This window comes from Hydra vulgaris, chromosome 14 (genome assembly GCF_038396675.1).
Source record: "Hydra vulgaris chromosome 14, alternate assembly HydraT2T_AEP".
NCBI classification, from domain to species: Eukaryota; Metazoa; Cnidaria; class Hydrozoa; order Anthoathecata; family Hydridae; genus Hydra; species Hydra vulgaris.
The window spans coordinates 1,290,909-1,316,758 of record NC_088933.1 but is presented as its reverse complement, the minus strand read 5'-3'; the positions used below and the strand labels follow the sequence as shown (position 1 = coordinate 1,316,758).

The 25,850-nt window shown below is 27.0% G+C and overlaps 3 protein-coding genes across 3 annotated transcripts; all 3 read left to right on the top strand.

Moving 5' to 3' along the window:
* The first annotated feature begins 1,998 nt into the window (after positions 1-1,998).
* Positions 1,999-2,538, top strand: LOC136090811 (uncharacterized). The gene has a single exon (XM_065817785.1). The coding sequence runs from the start codon at positions 1,999-2,001 to the stop codon at positions 2,536-2,538; it is 540 nt and encodes a 179-aa protein (XP_065673857.1).
* A 14,140-nt stretch (positions 2,539-16,678) lies between these two features.
* On the top strand, positions 16,679-18,201 carry LOC136090810 (deoxyuridine 5'-triphosphate nucleotidohydrolase-like). Its single transcript, XM_065817784.1, has 3 exons — positions 16,679-16,759; positions 17,202-17,525; positions 18,154-18,201. The coding sequence occupies exons 1-3, from the start codon at positions 16,679-16,681 to the stop codon at positions 18,199-18,201; spliced, it is 453 nt and encodes a 150-aa protein (XP_065673856.1).
* Positions 18,202-18,786: 585 nt separating this feature from the next.
* Positions 18,787-19,326, top strand: LOC136090809 (ATP-dependent DNA helicase pif1-like). Its single transcript, XM_065817783.1, has one exon. It carries the CDS (start codon positions 18,787-18,789, stop codon positions 19,324-19,326), a length of 540 nt encoding a protein of 179 aa, XP_065673855.1.
* The last annotated feature ends 6,524 nt before the right edge of the window (positions 19,327-25,850 follow it).

Here is a 25,850-nt window from a genome sequence, read left to right as displayed (position 1 = left end):
TCAGCTAAAGAGTACGGATCACCCTCACTTAACGACTGCTTATATATTGGTCCTCTTTGCAACCCTTACTACTCAATGTTATTTTACAAAACAGATTGCAACCTGTTTGTCTTACTGGAGACATTAAACAAGCCTTTCTACAAATAAGAGTTGATAATAAAGATCGTGATGCTTTCCGTTTCTATTGGATATCGGACTTGAAAAGTAAAGACGTAATAACTCTAAGATTTACTCGAATCCCGTTTGGCTATGCATCTAGTCCCTTTATTCTTGGAGGAGTAATCAAGCAATATTTATTGACATATGAAAAACATTATCCGCATAAAAAGAATGAAATTCAGATAATCAACAACGGCATATATGTTGATGATATAATCACTGGGGGAGTTGACCTGGAATGTGTCGAAAAATTGAAACAAACAGCAATTCATTTGTTCAAAAAGGGAGGATTCCAGCTTCACAAATGGCACTCGAACTTTCCTGTATTGGAAACCAATGATTCAAACGAAAACTTTTTTGAAGTTACCATCAGTGAACAAAATAAACGTTATTCAAAAATTCTTAGTTTATTGTGGGACAAAAATGAGGACACTTTATTAATGGATTGTAGACCAACTCGCCAAACAGACATCACAACCAAAAGAGGAATTTTAAGTTTGGCTAGAGTTTTGATCCACTTGGTATGATTTCTCCATTAACACTAACAGCAAAACTTATATATAGAAAAATTTGTGATTTAAAGTTTGCTTGGGACGAAAAACTATCACCTGAATTAACAAGAGAATGGATGCCTTGGAAAAATACTTTACAAGACCTTACACCAATACCAAGAAGTATAACTGATTTAAATCATAAAATAAAAAAGATTGAAATCCATCGATTTGGTGATGTAAGCAAAGATGGCTGCTGCAGTGCAATATATGTAGTATTACATCAACGAAACAAAGTAACTCAAGGATTGTTTACAGTCAAATCACGCATATCAAAGAGAGATTTTTCTATTCCCAGATTTGAATTGATTTCGGGACACATGGTAGCTAATGCTCTTACAAACGTTAAATTGGCACTTGAAGGTCACCCAGTTATGGAGATATATGGTTGGCTTGATAGTTCAGTAGCACTGCATTGGATCCTTAATGACAATCGTAAATGGAAGCAGTTTGTATCAAATCTGGCGCCACTGCCCAACCAATCAGAACCCAGCTGATATTGGAAGTAGAGGAAATAAAAATGGAAAAATTTCACAAATATGGTTCAACGGTCCAACATGGCTTGCCAAAAAGAACGAGTGGCCACCAAATATAGCTCTTACACAAATGGATGAAGTAATGAAAGAAGTTAATCCAACAAAAATGCGTAACCTTGCCACAGTCGAGAGGTTTAACTACTTTGAATTTATGAACAAGTATCAACTTCCAAACATCCCTTTACAAACTTGGTTATTCAAAGAGCACATGCACAGACTGACCATGGGATGGTTGGTCTAACAATGTCCAAGTTTCGTGAGCATTATTGGACAGATACCTTACGTAGCCAAGTAAAAACAATAAAATACGATTGCAATTGGTGTAAAAGATTCAGGTGCAAACCATTACTAGCTCCATTAACAGCTGATTTGCCAAAGTATTGAACTAAAAGTAAATACCCCTTTGAAACTATTGGTTTGGATTTCGGTGGCCCGATTGAATATAAAGTAAGCAAAGAGTGTTACAAAAACTCGTACATTGTACTTTATACATGTGCAATCTCAAGAGCAATCCATTTGGATCTACTAAAAACAATGGAAAATGAAGATTTTCGAAGAAGTATAAAAGAAATGATTGCAAGAAGGGGCACATCTGCACTCATAATATGCGAAAATGCTAAAACATTTGTAAGTACTGCAAGGTGGCTCCGACGATTGCAGACCCGCTGACAAACGAATACTTAGGTGAAATGAACATAGAATGGAAATTTAATTTAGCAAGAAGCCGATAGTGGGGAGGTTTCTTTGAAAGAATGGTAGTGTTAGTAAAAAGATCATTACACAAAGCAGCTGGAAGGATTCGTCTGACTTTCAAACAACTTAAAGAAGATTTGATTGATATTGAAAATACGTTGAGTAACCGACCATTAGGATATATTGAGAACGATATTCAACTTCCGATATTAACACCAAACATGATTTTACATGGGAAAGGTATCACAATCCCTTACGAAAATGCAGAAGATGACGATGATAAAGATTTTAACAACAAAACGACTACACGAGCAATGCGGTATATCACGAAACGCAAGAACTTAGCGTGGAAAAGGTGGACAAACGAGTACTTAAGATCATTACGAGAAAATCACCAGTGCAAAGGCTATAACCAAAAGAACATAACAGTGGGAGAGATTTTCTTACTTAAAGGAGAAAGAAAGAATAGAGGTGAGTGGAAAATTGGTATAGTGACGAAACTTGCACGCGGAGAAGATAATATAATCCGCGGTGCTAAATTAAGAACGGGAAATAATCAAGTAGTGGAAAGACCGATTCAGATGCTTTACCCGTTGTAAATTTGCCAAGAGCCTAATGAGATCAAGGAATTCCTAAATGATTCTAAACCTAGCGAAAAAAAATCAGCAGAGCAAACAAAAACTCTGAAGCAAAGACCTTCACGAATGGCGAAACCAAAGGCTGAGGAACTTATTAAAATAACAACACTTGATGAACATTTTGATGACAATTTGTAGATATTCTTTACAAATTGGGGGAGTGTGTCATAAACATTTGTTAAACCACGCGATGACGTCTTGTATTTTTACAGTAATTAATATATGGTAGAAAGTTGGTAATTATTATCTTAATTTTAGCTACAGATAATTTCCAACTATGTCAGATTTTGTATAAATAACGCTGTTTTCTTAATAAAAATATATAAAAACAAGTTACAAAAATTGTGTTGAGTCGATCTTCCTTAGTCAGTTTAAAAACAAAGAAATATTCACAACCAAATAAATATATTCTATATACAGAAAATACAAAAAGGTATGTTCTTTTTTGAAGCAAACATGCTTCGCATAAACTACACAGCTTGATACAAAAAAATTTTTTGTTTAATATTTTTGTTTTGATTATATTTTCTTTATTCATTTTATCAAAATAATATTTCATGTCTACAAAAAAGAATAATTAGTAAAAAAAAAAGAGTGAAATAAATTATTTTAGTTAAAAAGTTAAAAAAAATATATATCTATTAATCTATATCTCAATCTTTTATTTTATCTTTCCTTTCTTCCATAACCAGATGTTTTATTATTTTTTATTTTTAGCTATAAATATAAACTAATATCGTCTACTTGTATAAAATTTTGTTCTATAAAAAAATAATATTGATTTAAAGCCCATTGATAATAATTTTTTAACAAGTGATAAAATTGATCATATTGAGTATTGTTGAAAAATTGCCTATCAAAATGATATTTTAATATCGAAAACGAAGCAGATTTAAATACTTGTTGAGTGTAGTAAACTGCAAATTGTCACGAAAAATGATGTTGCTTAAATAAATGGAATCGTTATAACAATAATTGAATTCTGTTTCAAAATAATCCTTATATAATAATATATTTCCAAGTTCCATTTTAAATAAATGTATTTTTTTATAAATTCTTTGATGTGCTAATTTTCTTTTGCACAACTCTTTTAACGATAGCATTTTTTCATTTTTAAATAATATTCCTCTTCGTTCGCAAAACCATACAGAGTCTTCATAATTAAAATCGCATTCGTGAAATTTTTTTCTTCTTATGATTCTATTGTCTATTCGTGCTTTCACTTTTTATTAGTTGATTAAAAAAGTTTATTTATAATATTAAAATGGTTGAAACAGTTGTCCATTACATAATAGTATTGTACTTTTGACCATTTTATATTTTGAAATATTAAAAAAAGCAATTGTTCAATTAAATCAATTTCCAAGCGTTTATTTATTTTACAGACAGCACAAATTTCTGAAAAAATTAAATAAAATAAAAAGTAGAGTAAATTTCTTTTAAGATGAAAAAAAAATAAATGTTCTTTTAATATGGGTTTAAAATAATGTTTTCTCCCTATATTGTTAAAGAAATCTCTAATGATGTGTCCATCTTTCCACTTGACATTAGATATTTTAGTTTTGTCGAACATGGTAATAATTTTTTCTTGTAAATTATTGAATTCGTATATTATTCTTTTTTGAGCCAATAATCTTTTGCAAAGATCTTTTAATGTTAATTTTGATTGAATTTCTTTAATAAATGTATTGTCGTAAGCTTCCAAATGATAAACATCATAATAATTTTGTAGTTTAAAAATTTTTGTACTTCTTTATTAAACCAAATTAGTGTTTCGTTTTTAAAATTTTTAGTACAAGAAGTGATATTGATAAGATAATTTAAATGAAGCTTAGTTTCTTCTCGAAGGTCTATTCTTGGTATATATGTTAAATCATCCAAATCGATTAGAGCAGTATGGTAGAAATCTATTTTTTTTATTACTAATCTAAAAAAAACATTACAAATAAAAAATAAAAAATAAAATAACAAAAAAGTATTAGTGATTATAATAATTTAAAAGTTCTTCTTGTTTTGCATTTATAACTTGACTTGGATAAAATTCGCCTTCTGGTGAGTAAACAGATGGTAATTTTTTACTTTCTTCGCAAGATATAGTTAAATTCATTGATTCTTCGTAGGTTGGTAATTAAGGTATCTTATTATAAAATTTTTTGTAAATATATTTAGGACCTATAGCTTCGGAAATTTGTAGTGTATAGTACAATTAACTTTCCATACTTTCATACACTTTTCCATTATCGCCTTCAATAATGTTGTTTTTTATAAATTCCATAATGTCAATACCTTCTGTTAATTTTTCTTCGACACCGAGCGGGGTTTTTAAGATGTATCAAAAATTTCTAACATTTGTTCAAGTTAACTCGTGTGCCATTTTTCTCAAAATATCAGATGAATTCATTTTTTTTAGTTAATCTAAAAAAATAATTTTTATTATATAAAAAAGATTACAAAAAAAGGTTATGAAAAAAGGTTATATAAAAGTATATATAAAATAGAATACGAAAACAAATACAGGTTTTTTTACAAAAAATATTTATTGAATAGAAACAAAAAAAATAAGTTATTGTTTATTATAAAGTTTTAAAGTTCTTCTTGGCTAATAAAATTTGGAAAAACTACAGCTACGTTGTAATCTTCTATGGGTTTATCAAAACTTCTACAAGTAAAATTTAAAATCGAGTATGGCTTTCTAACGAAATGGTGTAAGCATAATATCTTTCGTTTTTTCTAAAGCTACAAACCACTTTTTTAGTAAATGGCCATATTAAAGCATCATCAAATTCGCCTTTAATTAATTGGAAATATATTGCCATGTCGTTTACATTTGTACTACGAGTGTAAATTTTTAAACGATAAAGATAACCTTCGCTGCTGTAAACTGTTCTCGAATAATAAGCTTTGTCAAATAACAGTCTCAGATCCATTTGATCAAATTTTATAATTTGTGTATCTTTAAATGTATATTGTGTTACTTTTCTTTCTTTGGTCATCTGTTGAGTGGTAATTCTTTTTAATTCCAAGAATTCAGTGCTGTTTTCTTCAACAATTTGATGTAGTTTTGTCATTTCTTCGTTGAGTTTTTGAATTTCTTTATTATCTTCTGGATTGGCTAAAGCATACATCTTATCAGAAACGAGTTTTTTTAATTCCAACATTTCTTTGTTGTTTTCCTCGATGATTTGATGTAGTTTGGTATAATCTTCTTTCAGTTTTTTAATTTCTTTAACGTCATCTATCTGTTTGGCTAAAATTTCTTTGTAATCAGCTATTTGTTTACCTAAATTTTCATGATAATTTCTCAAATTAAACATGACATTGTTAATGGAAAGATTTAAATAATTTAAATTTTTCTTTTCTTCTTGCAATAATTGCTCACAATGTTTATTTTGTGCATCTTTATAATATTGAAAACATATTACACAGTGTTCATAGTAGTCTTTCTTATCGACAGCAGTATTGCAAAAAAAAACATAATTTTTTTTGAACTGCTTCTAAAAATTCGAAATCACATTCTTGGTTTAATAGATCTTTAACTTTTTTCTAACACACAAAGCATTCGTAGGTGAGTTTGTTGGTTCAGCATTTATATATTCTTCTATATTGTATAAATCTATATTGTATAAAACTATATCGTTTATATTGTTTATATTTTCTATATCTATATTGTCTATATCTTCTAACATTTGTGTTTTTAATTTTTCTATGTAATCTTCTTCGTCCGTTTCCATCTCTTCTAACATTAGCATTTCTTCTATACAATTTTCAAAATCTTCTTCTGTCATTTCGAAATCTTCTTCTGTTATTCTGACTTCGTTTTGTTTATGTTCCATATTTTTTTCTTCAATAAGGAAAACAAATCATGAAGACAATCAGAGAACTCATTTATAAACTCTCCAGAGCTAATAAAAAAATATATAAAAATAATAATATAAAAAAATGTATAGTAAAAAATATAAAGAAAATGTTCTTACCAGCCACATGCTTTAACAAATTGTTTCAATTTTTATTTTTAATATATTAGTTAACTGAAAAAAATTGACAAATATAAAAACATGTATAAAACTATTGTAAAATAAAGTTTTTTAACATTTCCATAGTTTCTTTTATATTGTTTATATTCGCTTGATTTGTTTTTTTTGTAGCCATGTCTAACGACCTGCACCAAAAAGTGTCATTTAAATCTCTTGCTGCTTTATTTTCTGAATAATGTTTTTGAAACAATAGAGTTAATACGCGAAATATTTTGTCATCTGTTGTACGATAATCCTGTTAGATGACTTCGATTTGTTGTTTTTTATAAATGAGATATTCTGCCAATGTTTCCCAACGACTTTTAAAACGATCTGTTATTTTTAGTTTAATTTGTGTAATATTCATTTTTTACTAAAAAGTCATATAATGTTTTACAATATAATTTTCGACATATAATTTCGTATGATATAAAATAAGTAAAAGTTCTTTATTGTCATCATAATCTTCCTACCGTGATAAAACATAAAATAATCGTTTTAAAGCTCTTTTTCTAGATAGGTTTTGTAATAAAAATAATGTTAAAATCTTTTTTATTTTATCGCTTTGTCTCACATATTTAAAGTCAATCACTTGAGTATTACGTCTTTTAAAATTTTAAAGAATGGCCAATTATGTCCAATGATGTTCTAGTTGTATAGCCACATTATTTATTAATTGTTTTATGATTTTTTTCTATTATAAAAATTATATATGTATTAAAATAAAGAAATTTAATATTAAAATAAAGAAATACAAAACCACAATAGTATATATATATATATATATATATATATATATATGTATATATATATATATATATATATATATATATATATATATATATATATATATGTATATATATATATATATATATATATATATATATATATATATATATATATATATATATATATATATATATATATATATATATATATTAAAATAAAGAAATATAAAACCGTGATTAAAAAAACCGCATACATAAAAAAAATTAATACATTTATTTTCTAAAAATATATATACAATTAAAAAATATAAAATTTGTTCTGGATCAGGACTCTCTAAAAAAAGATAGAAAAGAATTAAAAAATTTATTTTTTTAAAAATAAAAAAAGTAATAAAGTTCTACTTACGTGGTGAATAATCCAAATATGTAGGACCTTTTTCTCTATTACTAGCTACTAAGTTTTCAGTAAATTTTCTAAAATTGTTCAGTCTTTGCAATTCTATACCTATAAGAAAAAAAAGAATAGTATTATAAAAACCTTATTTTATTTTTTATGTGTAAAGTGTGATTAAATTACCTCTTTTAGAATTATATGGAAATACTTGATTAATTGGGCTTTTTTTTCCATTTTGGATAATATATACTTGATCACTTAGACTGTCATTGAATATTTCATACTTTATTTTATTGATATAAATATATCTCATTTTTTTACTAAAAATAATTTGAAGTTGGTTATTTTATATATAAACACGATGTTGTTTCGTACTAAATAAAAAAATATATATAAAGTTTAAATAAAAATATCATTTTTTCAATAAATCCTAAAATAAGTTATACTCCTAGACCGTTAAATCTAATAAATATGGCACATACAAAAACAACAGTTCCTAGAACAAAAAAAGGAGTTCAAACACAAACTGCTACAAAACAGAGTTCAACATCGACACAGACTGCAAGCGAGTATTTGCCGAGTAATTGTAAAAGAATATTATCCTGTTTACGTAGAACAAATAATAAATACAAAAATAATGAAACAAACCGTAAACTTGGAAGAGTGGGTAAAAGAATAAAACGATGGGTTCATACTACCGAATCTTATGTCGATATTAAACATCAATTAAAAGAAGCAAACATAAGACGAAAAAAAAAGCAAATAACATATTATAATAAAAAAATTTTAGGATAGATGTTTTAGTCTTCCTTGTAAATACGCAAATTTTTATTTTGCGTTTCTCCTTTTGTAGGATTTACTCTTTTTCTAAAAATATAAAAAAAAACCTTATAAAAAAATCGCCTTCAAAAAATTTATTTTAAAAAAAAAGAGTAAAAATCAACTCACTTTTTTTTTTATCTTTTTTTTTTCAAGTGTAAAATCTATTTCGTCATTTCTTTCGTCTTTTAGTTTTTCTTTTTTTAAAGTTTTTAAATTAAAAAGTTTTTGATACATCTCATCCGCATCGAAGATGAGGATGAGATGTATCAAAAACTTTTTAATTCAAAAAGTGCAATGAAAAAGACATTACGAGTGCGGATTTCCTCCGCACTCGGAGGAAATCCGCAAAAAAGACATGCGGATTTCCTCCGCATGTCTTTTTCATCACGTTCTAAATCTTGTGGATACTTGTTAATATTTTCCTCAACCATTTTTGTTTTTTTAATGATAAGTGTTTGAGGCATTTGATTTTGTTAGCAAAAAACACGCTTTTTATGTAAAAAATTTAATCTCTACAGATTTTTTTGTATAAAAGACAATGCGATGTAACTTAATTCAATGAAGAGAAAATGCTGTATCATGGTTATTAAATTTAGAAAGTCTTAATAACGCTTTTATGAACAAGATTAAAGAGATTAAAAAACGGAGTAAACAACTTTTTAAAAGCTCTGCAAAAAAAAACTCTGCGAAAAGTGTTAAAATAATAATTTAAATGAATTCAAAACACCATGAACCGTCACGTCGACGTAGCATAGTGCATTCGCATTCCTCACTATGTTTCAAACGCCATATCATTTACCCTTCGTGGGTTCAAATCTCGCTTAAGGCATATCATATTATTCTATGTTAAAAACACTAACTCGCAAGAATTAGTGAGTTCGTCGAGAAAGTATAGAAAGTTCAATGTTTAAACACTAACTCGCAAGAATTAGTGAACACTAGCTCGAAAGAATTTGTGAGTTCGTCTAGAAAGTATAGAAAGTTTAATGTTAAAAACACTAACTCGCAAGAATTAGTGAACACTAACTCTAAAGAATTAGTGAGTTGGTAGAGTGAAAACACTAAATCGCAAGACATAGTGATGTGAGAACGAGTGTGTGAGTAAGCAGGCTAAGGAAATCAGGCAGGACTATGTAAGTTAAGTAAGGTCTAAGTAAGTAAGTAAGATCAAAAACGGCCGTAAAAAATAAATACTATAAGAAAAACATAAGAAAGTAGGCCCACTAAGACAAAATAAAGACAGAATAAGTAAGGTAGCGTCAGGGTGACACCATGTTTTTTATCTTTTAAAAAAAAAGAAAAAAAAAGTCAAAAAAAAAATACAATTCACAAAAAATACAAGTCAAAAATGGCCGCAGATGATATCGATTTTTTCACGGATGATTGTAAGACGGAATTTATTTTCAAAACCTACTTTTTATAAAAGTAATTTAAGACCAAAATATAAAACTAAATTACCAAAATATACAGTGGATGGGAAATATCCTTTTCATAGAGATGCTTTTTTTGGATTTTTTGATAGGATCTCTTTTGATGAAAATGAGTTAACAGATCCTAACAATACGGAAATAAGAACTATAAGACGTAGATATAAAAGATATAAAAAAAACTTGAAAAACAAAGCGTCAAATTTGTAAAAAAGCACTGATGTTTTATCAAAAAACAAAAAGCAAGTATAAAAATAATAAACAAAATTGTCAATTGAATCGAGTGGGCAAACCAATATATAGTTTTTTTTAACAACTATCGACCGTAATAAATAAAGAAATCAAATATTTTAAAAAAATGAGAAGGCATAGGAGAACTAAAAGATACACCTTTATTTATAAAAGGCGTACGGCGCACCCTAGAGCTTATCATGCTTTAATTGGTAAAGGTAGAAAACGCACACTTAGAAAACGTGCTAAATGTTTTCTTGGTAGCATATAACAACGTATACCCATACTTGGTGTATTTAAGACGATATTTTAATAGGATTGAAAAATGAGTATAAAAAAAGACAAACTATGTTAACGTTTATTTCAATAAATGAATTCACTGCAAGCATGCAAACAAACGCACAGAAAAACGCACAATAAAAAACACAGCAAATGATGTTTTCAAATAAATTTTATCAACATGTAAAAGCCAATTTAAATGATTACATTCTCTTATTGCGAGAAACGAAAAAGACCAAAAGAAATGCTCTTAGAAATTTAAGAACTGATACAAGCGAGCGTGGTGATTATATTTTTACGTATGAATACAAAGATGGTACAGCGGAGATTATAAGTGGAAAAAAAGATTATGGACACACAAAAATATCCACATTTTTAGGTGGACTAATTTTAGATTACGATATTATAAATAAGATGTAAACTATTTCTCATGTAAATAATGTAAAATTTTATAATGGTAAATAAATACCAAAAATATATTACTAAAACAAAAATTTTAATAGTGTTTTTTATGTTGATTTTTTAAAAAAACTTTAAATGTATTTTTTTTATATATAAAAAAATCATTAAAAAAATGGATTTTAAAACTTGTTTACAAGAATTTTACAATTCATTTATTAATATAGAAGCTTCTACCTTTACAGGTTATGATAGTTTAAAACAAGTCCAGGGTAATTCAAATAACTTTTTCGATTAGATGGTATTGGACAAATTAAAGTCGCTCTAAAGATAATGCTCATATTAATTTTATTTATAATAAAAATAAACGCGAATTTGAAATGTTATATGAGGATTTTGTCAATGTAATCAAAGAGTCGTTTGATATTTGGTTACTCAAAGCGGAAAGTCTCATATAAAAATGGATTTTAAAACCTATGTAGAAGAGTTTTCTTCGTTTCCACATTTATCTAGTTTTTATGCTTTTATACTAGATACTTATAAAGCAATGCAAAACGATTTTTCATTATTATGTTGTTTGAAACATAGCCATCGATTAAAGTAACTCGTTCAAATAAAACATTGGATATTGTTTTTATATATAACGACGGACAAGAAAACCATTTTGAAATCACATATAAAAAGTTTTTACATTTTGTTAAAAAATCTTATAAAAAATGACTTATCGACGTAAAAGACAAAGACGTTATAGACGACAGACTCGAAAAATACGTCGTGGAAGAGAAATAGCTGATTTTATTACTCCTAAAAATGTAACAAACGCATTGCAAGTGGATTCGCTGTTATGCAGTTTAAAGAAAGCGTGGAAAGGCAAAAAAACAAACGTTGTTACAAACGCTCCGAAATCTGTTGTTAAAAAACCCGTCAACCCTTACATGCCGCCCGACAAAGTATTTGAAGGGTATTAAAAAAAGACATTTTTGTAAAAAATATTATATAAAATTTTTTAAAGAATAAATATCTTTTTTTTCTTCTATTTTTTTCTTTTTATAGTGTTTTATGGTGATTGTCTTTTTTCCATTGCAACTTAAACAAGTGGTTTTATGAAGGTATATTTTCGCGCTTTCTTTGTGACGGTGTTAAAAACCTACACTTCTTTATTGACTACATGGATAATGCAATGTTTTAATAGTTTCGTATTTTTTTTTTCTTCAAAAGTTATAAAAAACAGTTCTTCATAACTATTACATGTTGAGCATTTTTCTTCTATAATTTCTTCTAAAAGCGTGTGTGATGTTCTCTTCATGTTTGAATATTAAATTCAGCGCTACTTGTCTTTTTATTTCTTTTTTAGTCGTAACATCATCGATAGGATTATCTAAATAGTGATTAGCAGTCTTTAATCGAGAGTAATTGTTCAAGTAAATTTGATTCATTTCATCTCGATGCATGTAATAAATATTTTCCTCGTTTAATACAGAAGGAATAGCCTTAATATCTAATATAGATAATTTACATGCCACGTACATTCGTTATTTGTTCTTAAGAATCCAGCGTCTTTTAAATACCTTTTAATTGGATTTTGCGCCAATATTTGTTTTTCAAAAATATCATGATCCAAAGGAATTTGTTTTGCTTTCATAGACAATAGGTTTCGTTCCAGGTTTTCCTGTTTTCTCATATATAAATGCAAATACATGTCTTTTTCAAACAAGTGTTTAGCAGTAGTATCAAGATATTGAAAGAATTCTCTTTTTATAAGTTGAAAGAATGGATAGAGATTTATTTGAATTAGTGGCAAAGCATGAAGTGTTGTCACTTCAAAGAAGTGATAATTTAGCAATCTGCACTATGAAGGTAAATAAATTTGATCACTATATAAAACATTTTCACTGCAAAATAAAAGAGCTACAAAATAAGCGGTAAACGCTCCACATAAACTGCTATAGTCCTATTGAAAAGGAAATTTGTTATATGAAAAAAACACATTTTGATTGCCAGTCATAGCGCTATATCTTAAAATAAATTTAGTAAACCAATAAAACTCATGGTTATCTGCTGTCCAATCTGTTGGGAAATGGTTTGTTTGTCGTATATAAGAACTAATTTCAATTTCGTTATAGTCAATATTAATAGTGTTGATTTGTGCATTAGTTTTTACTTCTTCTACAGCCTCAAACAATGTCTATTATATCTTAAATAATTTGGGATTTGTTGCAATACACTTTCTTCTCCTAAACTATCAAAACAAAAAAAATGAGCTTTGTCTATTTTGATCAAGGCTCTCCAATGCTGACCTGCTTCTTTTGTAGTTTCATTGTTGTAAATAATAAAAAAAACATTTTTTTTCATATCATTAATAACATGAATATATGTATGGGTTTGACTGAGTTCATCAAAAGCATAAACTCCTATAAAATAATTTTTAAATTCAGAGTTTTTAAAATGACGAGACAAAGATTCGTTAGTACACATTTTGCTCTTCTTCTTTTTCCAAACTAAAAAAACTCGTAGTAAATATTCTTATAATAGCGTGCATCATATTAACAAATAAAGTTTTTTTTATCACTGATTCCTTCCTTTATAATTCCTTCAACGTTTCTTTTAACAGACTTTTTTTTTGAAGCCTCATCTAGTATTTCTATTAAAGATGAGACGGTAGGTATTACTTTTGTTGTAAAAGTTCTACGAAACCATCTGTTTGATCGCCGTCTGTTTGATCAAAAGTAGGTTTTATATATCTTTCTTGCAGCAAAACAGTAGGTTTGGATTTATAGTATTCGGCTATAAAGTTGTCGTTGACATTTTCCTTTTTCAATTTGTCAAATTGTTTGAGATGAATAGGACAGAGTTGTGGATTCTCTAGCAAATTTTTAAATTGACTGTTTGTAAAACATTTTTCAATAGAATAAGAATTTAATGTTATTCTTTTGGAATCGAGTACATTTTGTAGAAATTCTATTGATTTTTTATCAGTATAATGCTTTTCTTCTACGTGATATGGCGAGGGTGAAGAATTTTCAGACTTATTTTTGTGAAGCTTATATCTTTTAGATACTTCATCTAGCGTGCAAATAGCGCAATTGTTGTAGATTTTTTTAATGATGCTATCAACGCGATTCATTCTTTTAATTAAAAAATTGAATAAAAATTTTTTAAACTGTTTCTATACTTTTTTATTCATTTTATTAAAAGAATACGCTTCTTTTTTATAAAAAATATTTTTTTTTGGTTGTGGTTACTGGATATTGAACTTATTACCAACGAGGAACAACCTGCGTGGGGAAGAAATTGTATGAGAGAAGTGTGTTTACGTTCGTTTAACGATAAACAATATTTTCACACGCAGTGTGTACCTTGTGTGAATTAAAATGAAATAAGCGAAAAATATCAAAAAATATATAATATTTGTCTCCATAATATCCATGGTTTACCTTTTAAACTAAGCATCAAAGTGACATCAGAAATTATATTTTGTGTTGACACAATAAATTACTTAAAACAACAGTTTAAAAAATTCGAATATAATATTGTATTTTACAAACAAGACAAACAAAAGAAATTAATTTCGAGCATTGTTCTAGAAACGAAACATTTATGTTCTCGCTATACTTGGAAAATTTCATTCACGGTTTTACGCATGAAAATAAAGAAAGAGAGATTTATGGGGAGTTTGTGCAATTAATAAAAGAGAATATTGTATGCTGTAAATTATTAAATAAAAACAAATGCAAATGTTTTAACAATGTATTTAAAATAAATAAACTCGTGTCTCAACTTTTTGAAATGGAAAAAAAAAAAAAAGATAAAAAGCTTCTTGTTTTTCATCCTTCGTTTGCCGTCATATAATATTTGGTGAAATTAGAGTTTTTGTGTATCGGTTGACTCGATACCGCTTTGTTGTTTCTGTAATTATAAACTTCGTCTTTTTTTCTGTATAAAATCATTGATATGTTAAAGTTTCTTTTAAAGAAAAATAACCATTGAGTTGCTGGAAACATTTCGATTAAACTTTTATCATGGAAATTGCAGCGTTCAAAGCTAATGTAAATTCTGTCGCCTTCTGTTATGATTTTTTTATGTATAAAATATTCATAAATAGGCGTAGGTGTGTAAATGGTGTAACATCTATAATGAAAAAACTTGTCGTGATATGAAAAATAGGGCTGTTGCATGCAAGAAGGATTGACGTTCTCTAATATTTTAAAATTTTTCTTCAATTCGTTGCATTCCCATTTGTTGGTAATATAAGGAAACAAAAAATAATATTTTAAAGATAGTTTAAGTTTGCTTCTCCATGAACTGCATTTGTTTTGATTCCTTTTTGTTGATTTGTAATAAAGTTTATAAATTTTAATTAAGTCATCCATCTTTTTTCTTTGTTCTTCGTATTGTTTTTCCACTGTTATATTTAAAAAATTATCATTGATTATACGACATATTTCAAACATGCTATTTATCCACGAGGGTGATTGTTCTGCAAAACTTATGTATCGTCGAGAAGATTTTTCAAACAATTGAAAAAAGTTTTCGTAGTCTTTAGAAACGAAGATGTAATACAAATCAATTAATTTTTCTTCTTCTAAGTTTAATTCCAAACTGAACTGTTTTAAATAGGAAAATATAATATCTTGCCACTCTTCATACGTATTATTCATGTGACATAATTCATACAGCATAGGATGTAATTTGTTATGAGGAAAAAAAAGTAAAACTGCTTTGAGCCGACTTTCATTGAGTTGTTTGCTAGTCATTCTGTTATTCAAAAATGAACTCGAATTTTTTAACATCTCTTTATATAGGAATATATATAAAAAACAAGTTTTTTATTACTAAAACAGGTTTTTTAATTCAATTAAAGAAATTCACAGAAAAAATTATTCTTCTCCTTCCTCTACTTCTAGCTTAACTTTTTTTTTCTCGCTCATTTCTTAGTCAGCTAATGATTCACCAGCTCGTTTAAAATTCATGTTAAAATTTGTATGTCTACTTTTATTTATGGTGTTGATTAGAGAAGGTTCTAGGGATAATAATCTTTCGTATTCTGTTATATGAATGTCATCGTGTTCTTTTGCCAATCGAATAGTATATCTGTTAAAATCAACATTTTTTAATATTCTAGTTTTAGGATAAGCTACTGATTGATAAGCTCTGTTTTGAGCACTTTGCATATTTTCCATCAAAGATTCCAACACTTTTTTTGTCAATTTGTTATAATTAAATTTAAAAATAACATTAAATGTTATTTTGCTTTTCGAAATTTGAATTTGGTGTCGTCTTTGTTTAACTTAAATTCACCTCTGAACATATAATTTGTTTTATTAAGATCGCACATGTTTCTATATTTCCACGGAAATACGATTTTACATCCATCGTTTTTAGGTTTGTAGATCAGTTCGTTTTTGACATAATTAAATTGAGCAAGAGGTTTGAGTGGCACAGTAGAATATTATTTATCTTTAATACTTTTTTCTTCTTAAAAATGTACAAGCCACAAAGTACCCGCTGCTAAATCTGCAAATTTGACAGCTGTTAGCATTGCAATAAACAACTTCAAATCAATTTTTTCCATTTTTTAAGTTTGCTTTGAATAAATTCAAAATCAAAATGTGTTCCTTTTAAACTGTTTTGACTTGAAAAGAGAGATTGAAAAAACCAGAACAAAATCAGTTTTTTAAAGAATTTTAATCCCATGTCAATTATGATGTCATGCAAGTTTAAAGTTGAAACTGTGGCATGATAACACAATTGAACTTTAAACTCTGTACTTTGATACTTTAATTCTATTTTAATGAGCTAAGATAAGTTATGACAACTTTTTCATATAAAAAGGGGAAAAAATGTCTTGTTCAAACAACAACGTGCTCTTCTGGCAAAGAATTCAAAAAAGTATTCTTGTTTTGTAAAAATGTCTTGTAGTTGTAAAAAAATAGACGAAGTAGAAACTCAATAATATGAAAGAACGAGAGTGGAAATTGTGAAATTAAAATATAAACATTTTGATAATAGTATTAAATTCAAAAAAGCGATTAAAAACGATTTATCTCGATTCAATTTTTATTACAATATGTTTGGGCATTGCAATCTTTGTGAAAATAAATTTTTATATTGTTTTAATTGTTTTTATTGTAAAAATAGTTTGTGAAAAATTTCATTATTTCTCATTAAAAAATAGAGAACTTATTGTTTATACTCCAGGGAAAAAAGATTATGTGTGTATATAAAAATTAAAAATTTTTTTTTTTATGTTTCAAAAGATTTTAAACGCCTTTTAACAACAACAGGTGAATATATTTTATTACTGTAATCATTTTATTATTGTAATTTTTAGATGATTAAAATAAGAGATACACTCGAATGGTCTTTTTATGAAACAAAAGAGAGTGCTTGTTTTGGTTTGAGAAGTAGAAAGCATTACATACTTCAACCGAAAAAACGTATTTTAGTAAGTACTGGCGTATATATCGATAAAATGGATGCAGATTTACATGGACAAATGAATTCCAAATCAGTTATTGCCTATAAATATGGTGTTGTTGTATTCAATGCACCAGGAATAATAGATGCAGATTATAAAGATGAAATTAAAGTGTTGCCTTATAATTATTCAGAAGAAGATTATATTATCAAACGCGGAAATGCTGTTGCTCATATGGTATATATAAAAATATTTAAAGCGTTAAAAATAGTTACAGAAATTGATGGTTGTTCTTGTCGTGAACTGACTACATCATCACGATTATTTGAATTTGGATTTTGAAAAATTTTATTATTTTTATCAAAATTTATCAAAAGAAAATTTATTAAATTATGTAAAAAGAAAAAGTCAAGAAATTGAAAATTGTAAGCAATATTTAAACGAATATGAAAATTATTATGAAGTTAAATGTTTGGAAATTGTCAAACGAAGTTTTTCTTTTATATATTGTGATAAATGTTTAGAACAAGTTATTTACATGTAAAATTTTGAATTTTTTTCAGATGAATGTATAAGACAAAATCAAAATAAATAATTGTTGTTGAAAATAATAAATATGAATAGAAACGCTGTGGCAAATAATCAAGAAAATAACTTGGATAACGAAACATTAAATAACAATGAAACCAAGATTTTGAAAATATTATTGACCAACGATGAAGACTATGATTTTTTATTTAAATTAAGAATGAACATTGATGCTAAAATATTTTTATAGTGTTTTTTATTAAATATGCTAATATGTATTTATATTCAGATTAAAAAAATTTTTTTTTTTTAAATTTATATTGTCATTTTTTTTCAGCAAATAACAAAAATGTTATCTTTACAACAACAAAAAGCTCTTCAATAGCTTGATGAAGCACTCAAATATATAAAACAATACATAATACAGCAAGTACAGGAAAAGCAGCTTATTTATTAAATAGCATGACTATACATGCGTTTGTTGGTATAGAAACAGGTGTCAAAGTTTTAGATTATTTTATGCAACATATGCATCCTGATGTTAAAAAACGTTGGTTGGAAACTGATATTTTAATTATTGACGAAATTTCAATGATTAACGCTCAAACATTTGATTTGTTACATTTGATAGCTTGCAAAATTAAACAATGCGATGATGAAGTTTTGGAGATATACAAGTTATTGCTTGTGGTGATTTTTTTCAATTACCGCCAGTCAAAGGAGAATTTGTTTATAAATCAAAGGTATGGCAACAATTCATGACAGAAGTTCTTGTTTTAACAGAATGTTTTAGACAAAAAGAAGATGCAAAATTTTTTGAAGCTTTAAACGAAATGCGTTATGGAAAAGTATCCGATCAAACTATTGATTATTTCATAACTCGACATTTTAAAAAATATAAAAATATTATTAATAAATACACAAGATTATTTTTTAAAATATAGAAGTTGATGTTTATAATGCTATGAAAATGAATGATATAAAAGACGAAGGACGTTGGTTTCATGCTACAGATGTTATTAAAAATCCAAACATTCAATTTACATATCGAATTCCTGCGGCTTTTCATCTTAAAATAAATGCCGTTGTTATGCTTGTGAGAAATATCAATGTAGAAGAAGGACTGTGTAATGGTACTGTGGGTACAATCACTTTAATAGAAAATAATGCTGTTTGGGTTGATAAGCATGGAAATAAAGTTAAAATTGAACCTGTAAGAGAAGAGATTTTAGATTGTTCTCACGCTATTGTAGCTTCAAGAGTAGGGTTACCTTTACGATTAGCTTTTTCTTTTACAGTTCATAAAGCTCAAAGAAGTACAATGAATAAAGCTGTTATTAATTTCAATTCTAATGCTTTTAATAAAACACTTTATTATGTATCTTTATCACGAGTTTGTAATATTAACGATGTTTATATTATTCATAATAACGAATCAGAATTACAAAAAATATTTAAAAATATAACTATTAATTCAGATGTAAAAGAATTTCATAAAAAATACATGTAATTTTTTTTAGCTATAAAAATGAATTTTGAGTATAAAAATGAGGAAAGTAAATTTAGTAACAACAGTGAGTATAGAGAGCATTTTTATTACTTTGAAGATGGTTATAAAGATGAAGATATAGATGATGAATCGGAACTTAATGCTGAAATTCAAAGTCCTGATGAAATTGCTTTTTATGTCGAACAAAAAACATTAGAAGGGTTTGAAGTGGAAATGAAAAGTAGTACTGTTGTGGATTTGTTTTAAAATTTTTTAAGTGGTTATAACATTGTTAGTTTATGTTTCAAATCCATTGATGATGGTTATTGTAAAATAATGAAACGTTGTTACAATTGAATCGATTTATGCAAAACGTTCTAAGTCATAAAAACTATTTTTTCGGGAAACGAGAAAAAACTTATTAAATCAAAAATTATTACTTTAATAAATTCAAATAAAATCTGGGTGCTATTTGACATCTTTAAATATTAGATTTGTTAAAAAATATATCAAAATTTGTGATATATATATGTGTTATACATAGTTAAAGTTGTCTGACTTAAAAATATTTTTATGACTTAGAGCGTTTTTGTATAAATCGATTCAATTCTCTTGTTTATTTTATAAAACCTTTAGAAGGCCCAACCAATTTACGTTTTATTCAAGATGCAAACCTTCGAGGTGTTTTTAGTATTTTGGAAAACAATAGCGGATGGAGACTTTTACGTTTATGTAATTTTAAAGTCAAGTCTTTGAGCAATTTAACCGAAAGATCAATGATGAAATTACGAAATTATGAACTGTCTGGATATAAAAGAAAAATGGAATTGACAGAAGACGAAATTAAAAAAAAGAGAGAATACAATATAAAAAGATTTGTAAAACTTAAAAATAACGAGGAGTGGTTACAAAAAAGAATTCTGAAAAAAAACAAAAAATAATTTTATACAAAAAACATCAAAAAAATATCAAAGAAATTGGTGTAAACAAATGGTTTGGAGAATGGTATAGACCTCACTCTATAACGCAATGAAAAAAATTAGAAAAAGGTCTTTCTTATACTAAATTGTCTTATGAAGAAAAAAAAAATTTTCTGGATTATAATATTTTGTTTGAACCTGGTTTGTGCTATTATTCTGCTTTTCTTATATCTTTATTGGCTCGAGAATGGAATGTGTGTACAATTAAAGAATGGAATCAAAAAGTTTTGGAAAAAATATCACCGATTTGCAATCTGAAGAAAATATTTTAAAACTCCTTTTTCAAAATCAAGACAAAGAAAACATTATAGCTTGAAAGAATGTTTTGCAAGAGTTAAAAGAAAAATCTAAAAATATGTCTTTTCAAACCTTGTTAGATTTGTGTCACACTTTTGCTTACGAAAACACTTTTTATCGCATCAATGTTTAAATTTTTTCCATCAATCAAAATTATAAAAAAATTCGTTTATTACATTCTAAACTAAAATTTCAATATAAAAGTACTCTTACTGAATTTTTAAAAGTAGTATATGAAAGTGCAAACATTACCAAAGACGATCAAGATTCTCAAAGAGTTTTTATCAATGAGAACGAAAGAAATAAAGCTAATCAACGTAGAAAAACGATCAACACAATAAAAATTTATATTTTTTAAATATACAATTCTTTTCACGCTGTAAGCATGTTGAATGAAAATTTTTCTACTGTGCATTCTTTTGCAGATAGATCGCGTGTTCTTTTTCAATGTTCTGAATGTGGACAAAAGTTTACTAGCAATAAACAGCAATGCGAAGGTTTTTATAAACCTGATAAATTTACGTATGGAGATTGTATTAGTCATTATAATCCACAAAAATCATTTATGTGTGCTAATAGAAATATATTTCCTTTACTGATGACTTTTGATTGTGAAACGAGTCTTACAAAGTCAGAAGCATATGCTACTTCAAAAGTTAAACCCTTATCTGAACTCACTTACCACTGTCATAGTATTGATATTCAATGTATCAATACACGTAATTACACAATGCATTTTTTTATTATGAAAATACAATTACAAGTTTAGAAAGAAATCCTTTAATCTGCTTACCCCACTATTTTCAAAGTGGAGTATCTTTACTTCACAAAACACATAGACGTTATTTGTGGGAAAAATTTAACTCAGCTCGTGAAAATATAGAAATACTAAAAATGGAATTGAGAGTTTATGATTTGATTGCGTTAGCAGATACTTTGATTCGCTTTGTTTATGAAATATGTTTACCTCGTTTTCAAAATTTAAAAATAACAACAGAAGAAAAAAGTTTAATAAGGGAAAAAAAAAATCCTTTATGCACGATTTTTAGATATTCAGCAGATAAAATTCGTTACTCTGACATCTATAAAAATAAGTTTTCTTCTTTGCCTTTTTAGAAATTGAAAGATTAATTCACAACGAATTTCGTATTTATAACGATAAACAAATTCAAGTTGTCAATATGATGTTTCAAAGAGTAAGTCAATTAACTATTTATGTTGTCCTCCGATGTGCAATATTATTTACTTTCAAACAAATCTGAAAAAATAAAACAAGATTTATTTAATGTATCAAGTTTATATTATATTTGCTGTAGATGGCACAAGGAATTTGAGCACTTGTCTGCTTACAATGATTTATTAAGTGATTATGTCAGAATAAATAGCAATGATCTTGTTGATTATATGAAACAATTGGCTTCACTTGTCATGTCTGAAAATTAATTGAAAATATTCTTTGAAAATGACAATGTTGAATTGTTAGAAGATCGTTACTTTTTAATGAAAATATTTCGTAAATGTATTAACGAAGTATCCATACCTAATCAATACAAATATGGTTGGGTAACTGATTCGAATAGTTTTTTGCATCTTATGAAAAATTTTAAACAGCCTTCTCACAAATTATGGTTTCATTGCATGTTGGTTTCCTTTAATAAAAAACTTGAAAAAAAGATTTTATTAAAAGACATCATTCATGATGAAAAAAATAGACAAGAAGTTTTAAAAGAATGCGAGATTTTACTCAATTCTATTGAAGATTATCTAGTCATTGACCATGATCATTTTTCATGACAAGTATACAGTTTAGCTCACGATTATTGCAATAAAAATTTAGGAAGATATAGTCATCAATTGTCTTATCCTGTGTTTGTTCACAATGCTTCTTTTGATAACCGTATTATGATTGAAGATTTAAATTTTTATTTAGATATTCCATTGTACGGTCGTTTGGCTGAATCTGAAAAAACACCTTTTAACGCTTTTATAAAATACAGCTGCATGGAAGATGCTTTTGTTATACCTAAAAATGTCAGCAAAGTCAATATTATTTGCATAAGCAAATATATTAAAATTGTCGACAGTTTGAAAATTTTTAATTGTTCTTTAGAACAAGCGAGTAGCATGTTGTCTAAAAAAGCTCATATTCAAATTGTCAATACCATGTCGCATTATTTACGACCTTTTCATCCTGAAATTAATAATTTAACTGATAATCAAGAGTTTAAAAATTGTTTTATTTAAAAAGCATTATTTCCTCACTCGCAAATAACAGACAAACTTTTAAACATTGAATATGGAGCTATTCCACTCATTGAACTATTTGCTCAAAACGATTTAATGAAATCCAAAAATTTACAAGAGGAAATTAAAAAAATCAAAGAAACTTATGAAGGTGTTCAAAAATTGTGGAATTTTTTAAATTTAGAAACTTTAAAATCTTTATTACATATTTATACTGTGCTAGATAAAGTGGTTTTGGGATCTGTAATGCTGGATTTTGAAAGAACATTTGAATTTTCTAAATTTTATATTATTAATCATATTAATATATTTAGTTATACAAGCAAATTAAATTCTACCAAAAGTTTAAGTCAAATTCAATATCCTCGAACAGACGAACATCAAAAAATGATTGAAAAAAGTATTCGTGGTGGTATGTCAACCAACGGTACACAAAAATACGCCATTGATACAGATTACTTTGAACCTAAAATAAAAGAACTTGAGTTAAACAATGACTTGTTAATAGGCTGTTTATTTTTTATGGATGAAAATGGGCAATATAGTGGAGCTCAAATAAAACCTTTACCTTTTCATATGAAATATTCTTTTGATTTGGAATGTAACACTTTGGATGATGCTATTCAAAAATATCGTCGTGTAAATTGAAACGGATTTTCAACAAGCGCTTTAGTTCATTGTCAAATTACCATCAAATCAGAATATCAAGATCGAGTAGGAGGCTTTTCATCTATGGTGGAAAAAGAAATAATATCATAGCAAGTTTATTCTCCTACTGAAATTGTATCTAAACGTTATTTAAAAAATAATGGAAAATATAATATACAAAAAGACAAAGCAATTAAATTAGTCACAAGTTCCCATAAAACGTTTGAATTTTTAGACACTTTAATATGGTTAACTACATGTTGTGGATGTATTGTTGAAAAAATTTATATATATTACCTCTTTGGCGCTATCCATTAGCTCAAAAAAAATGGTAAAAGAAAATATTGAAAAAAGAAAAGAAGCCATTAAAAAGGGTGACAAAGGAGTTGATGCTTCTTGCAAATTACAAAATAACGGACATTACAGAACATTAAGTCAACAAATTGCACAAAAGTTAAATACTGTTTTTATAAACCACGAAGAAAAAGCTTTTCAAAACATCAATGAAAATTTTCAAAATGTTCGAATCGTTTTAATTCGAGAAGGACAAAGTAATGAAAATATCAAGTTATTTCTCCCTTTTCATTTTCAAAAGTTATTATATAACGGACCAATGTTTATCGGTGTTGAACCTGAAAGATATAAATTAGACGTTTTTAAAAAAAGAGTATGCTTAGATTTTTACGAATCAGCTGGTTTTAATTATGATGATTACTTTAAAGAAAATCTTCTCAATTTGATTAGCGATGTCAAAACTAAAAGTATTTTATTTCATGATGAAAACAATCATCAAGAAATGAAAGATGTCTTTGAACTTTTAAAAACAAAAGATCATAAAAACGCTATCATTTTAACTACTAGTAAAAAATGTAAAATAATTAACAAATCTTTACGTATCGTAGCTTCGCAAATTTTATCTTATGCTAAACTCAACGTTGGATGTTTTAGTTAGGAGTTGGGTGAAGTATTAAGAAATCATGGAGCTGAAAAACAATTAGTAGTGACAGATACTGATTCTGGTTAATTTTTTATTACACAAAAGAAAAATTTAGACGACAAACTTTCGTTGATAAACTTTTGTGATAAAGTAGAAGAATGGATTAATTTTTCAAAAATTGGTCATCATTGGATGGATTATGTCAGTTATAAAAAGACTCACTATTTACATTGCACTCTTAACGCTAAAGAAACAGATCATTTTCAAAAGGAAATACCTCAACCTATTTACATTGTTCAAGCTTTTGCAATGGAACCTTAATGTAAGAGTGTTCACAGTGCCAACGGTGATGAAGAAAAGGAAAATTATTATAAAAATAGAGCTAAAGGAGTGTCTAATTCTAAACTCTTACTTTCAAATTATGTCAACGGCTGCAATAGTATCAAAATTAATTTTTGATACTTTTGCAGCTGAAAGATTTTTTAGAGAGTTACCTTTTCCATTGGTGAAAGAAAAACAACCCTTTGAATCAAGTAGAATGAGTGTGAATTATAAACAGGTCAAAATAGAAACACATGTTATTGATTTTTTAAAAAGGTTTACACAGAAAAATTATGTCTTTGACGACGGTATAATGACTAAAATTGGAGATCATTATCGTTTACAAGCGATACGAGAAGCTAATTTAAAAGTCTTGCCTGATATTGAAAAATTTTGTAGCGATGAACATATACAAACATTACTTCAAATTGAAAAAAATATTATAAAAGAATCAGAACGTTATCAAACAATGACGAGGGTTAATCGAAAAATTATGATACCAGTGTTATACGATATTAAAAAAAAACATAAACTTGTAATTTTTTTTTGTAAATAAATAAAAATGAAGTTTAATTTAAACCAAATTCTTTTAATTTGTTTTCAACAACTTGAAAACAAATTAAAAGAGTTTGGTTTGAAAATTTTTTATTTAGTAGAAGAAACAGTTAAGGAAGTTAATTGTTTTAAAAATGAAGACGATTTTTATACTTCGCGATTTTTATTCTAATCACTCTAAACGGTCGTGAATTAATCCCTAAAAAATTTTTAACGTGCTGTACTGAATGTTTTCTTGAATATATAAATTTTTTATGCGAATTAAGTTGTTATGAAGACGATTGTAGACATTGTGCAAATTTCAATAGAACGCATTATAATTGTTCTTTTCATTTAGATAAAGAAAAATGAATCATTTAATTGACAGTATATTATTAACAGAAATAGCAAGACGATTAAATCGAGATTGGAAAACTAATGGAAGATATTTAAAAGTGGACGAATATCAAATCGATCTTATTGAAAGAGATTGTAGATATATCGAAGAAAAATCTTTTGAAATGTGTAAAATATGAAATAGCAAGGGCACAATGGAACAATTACTAAATGCTATGGATAACATA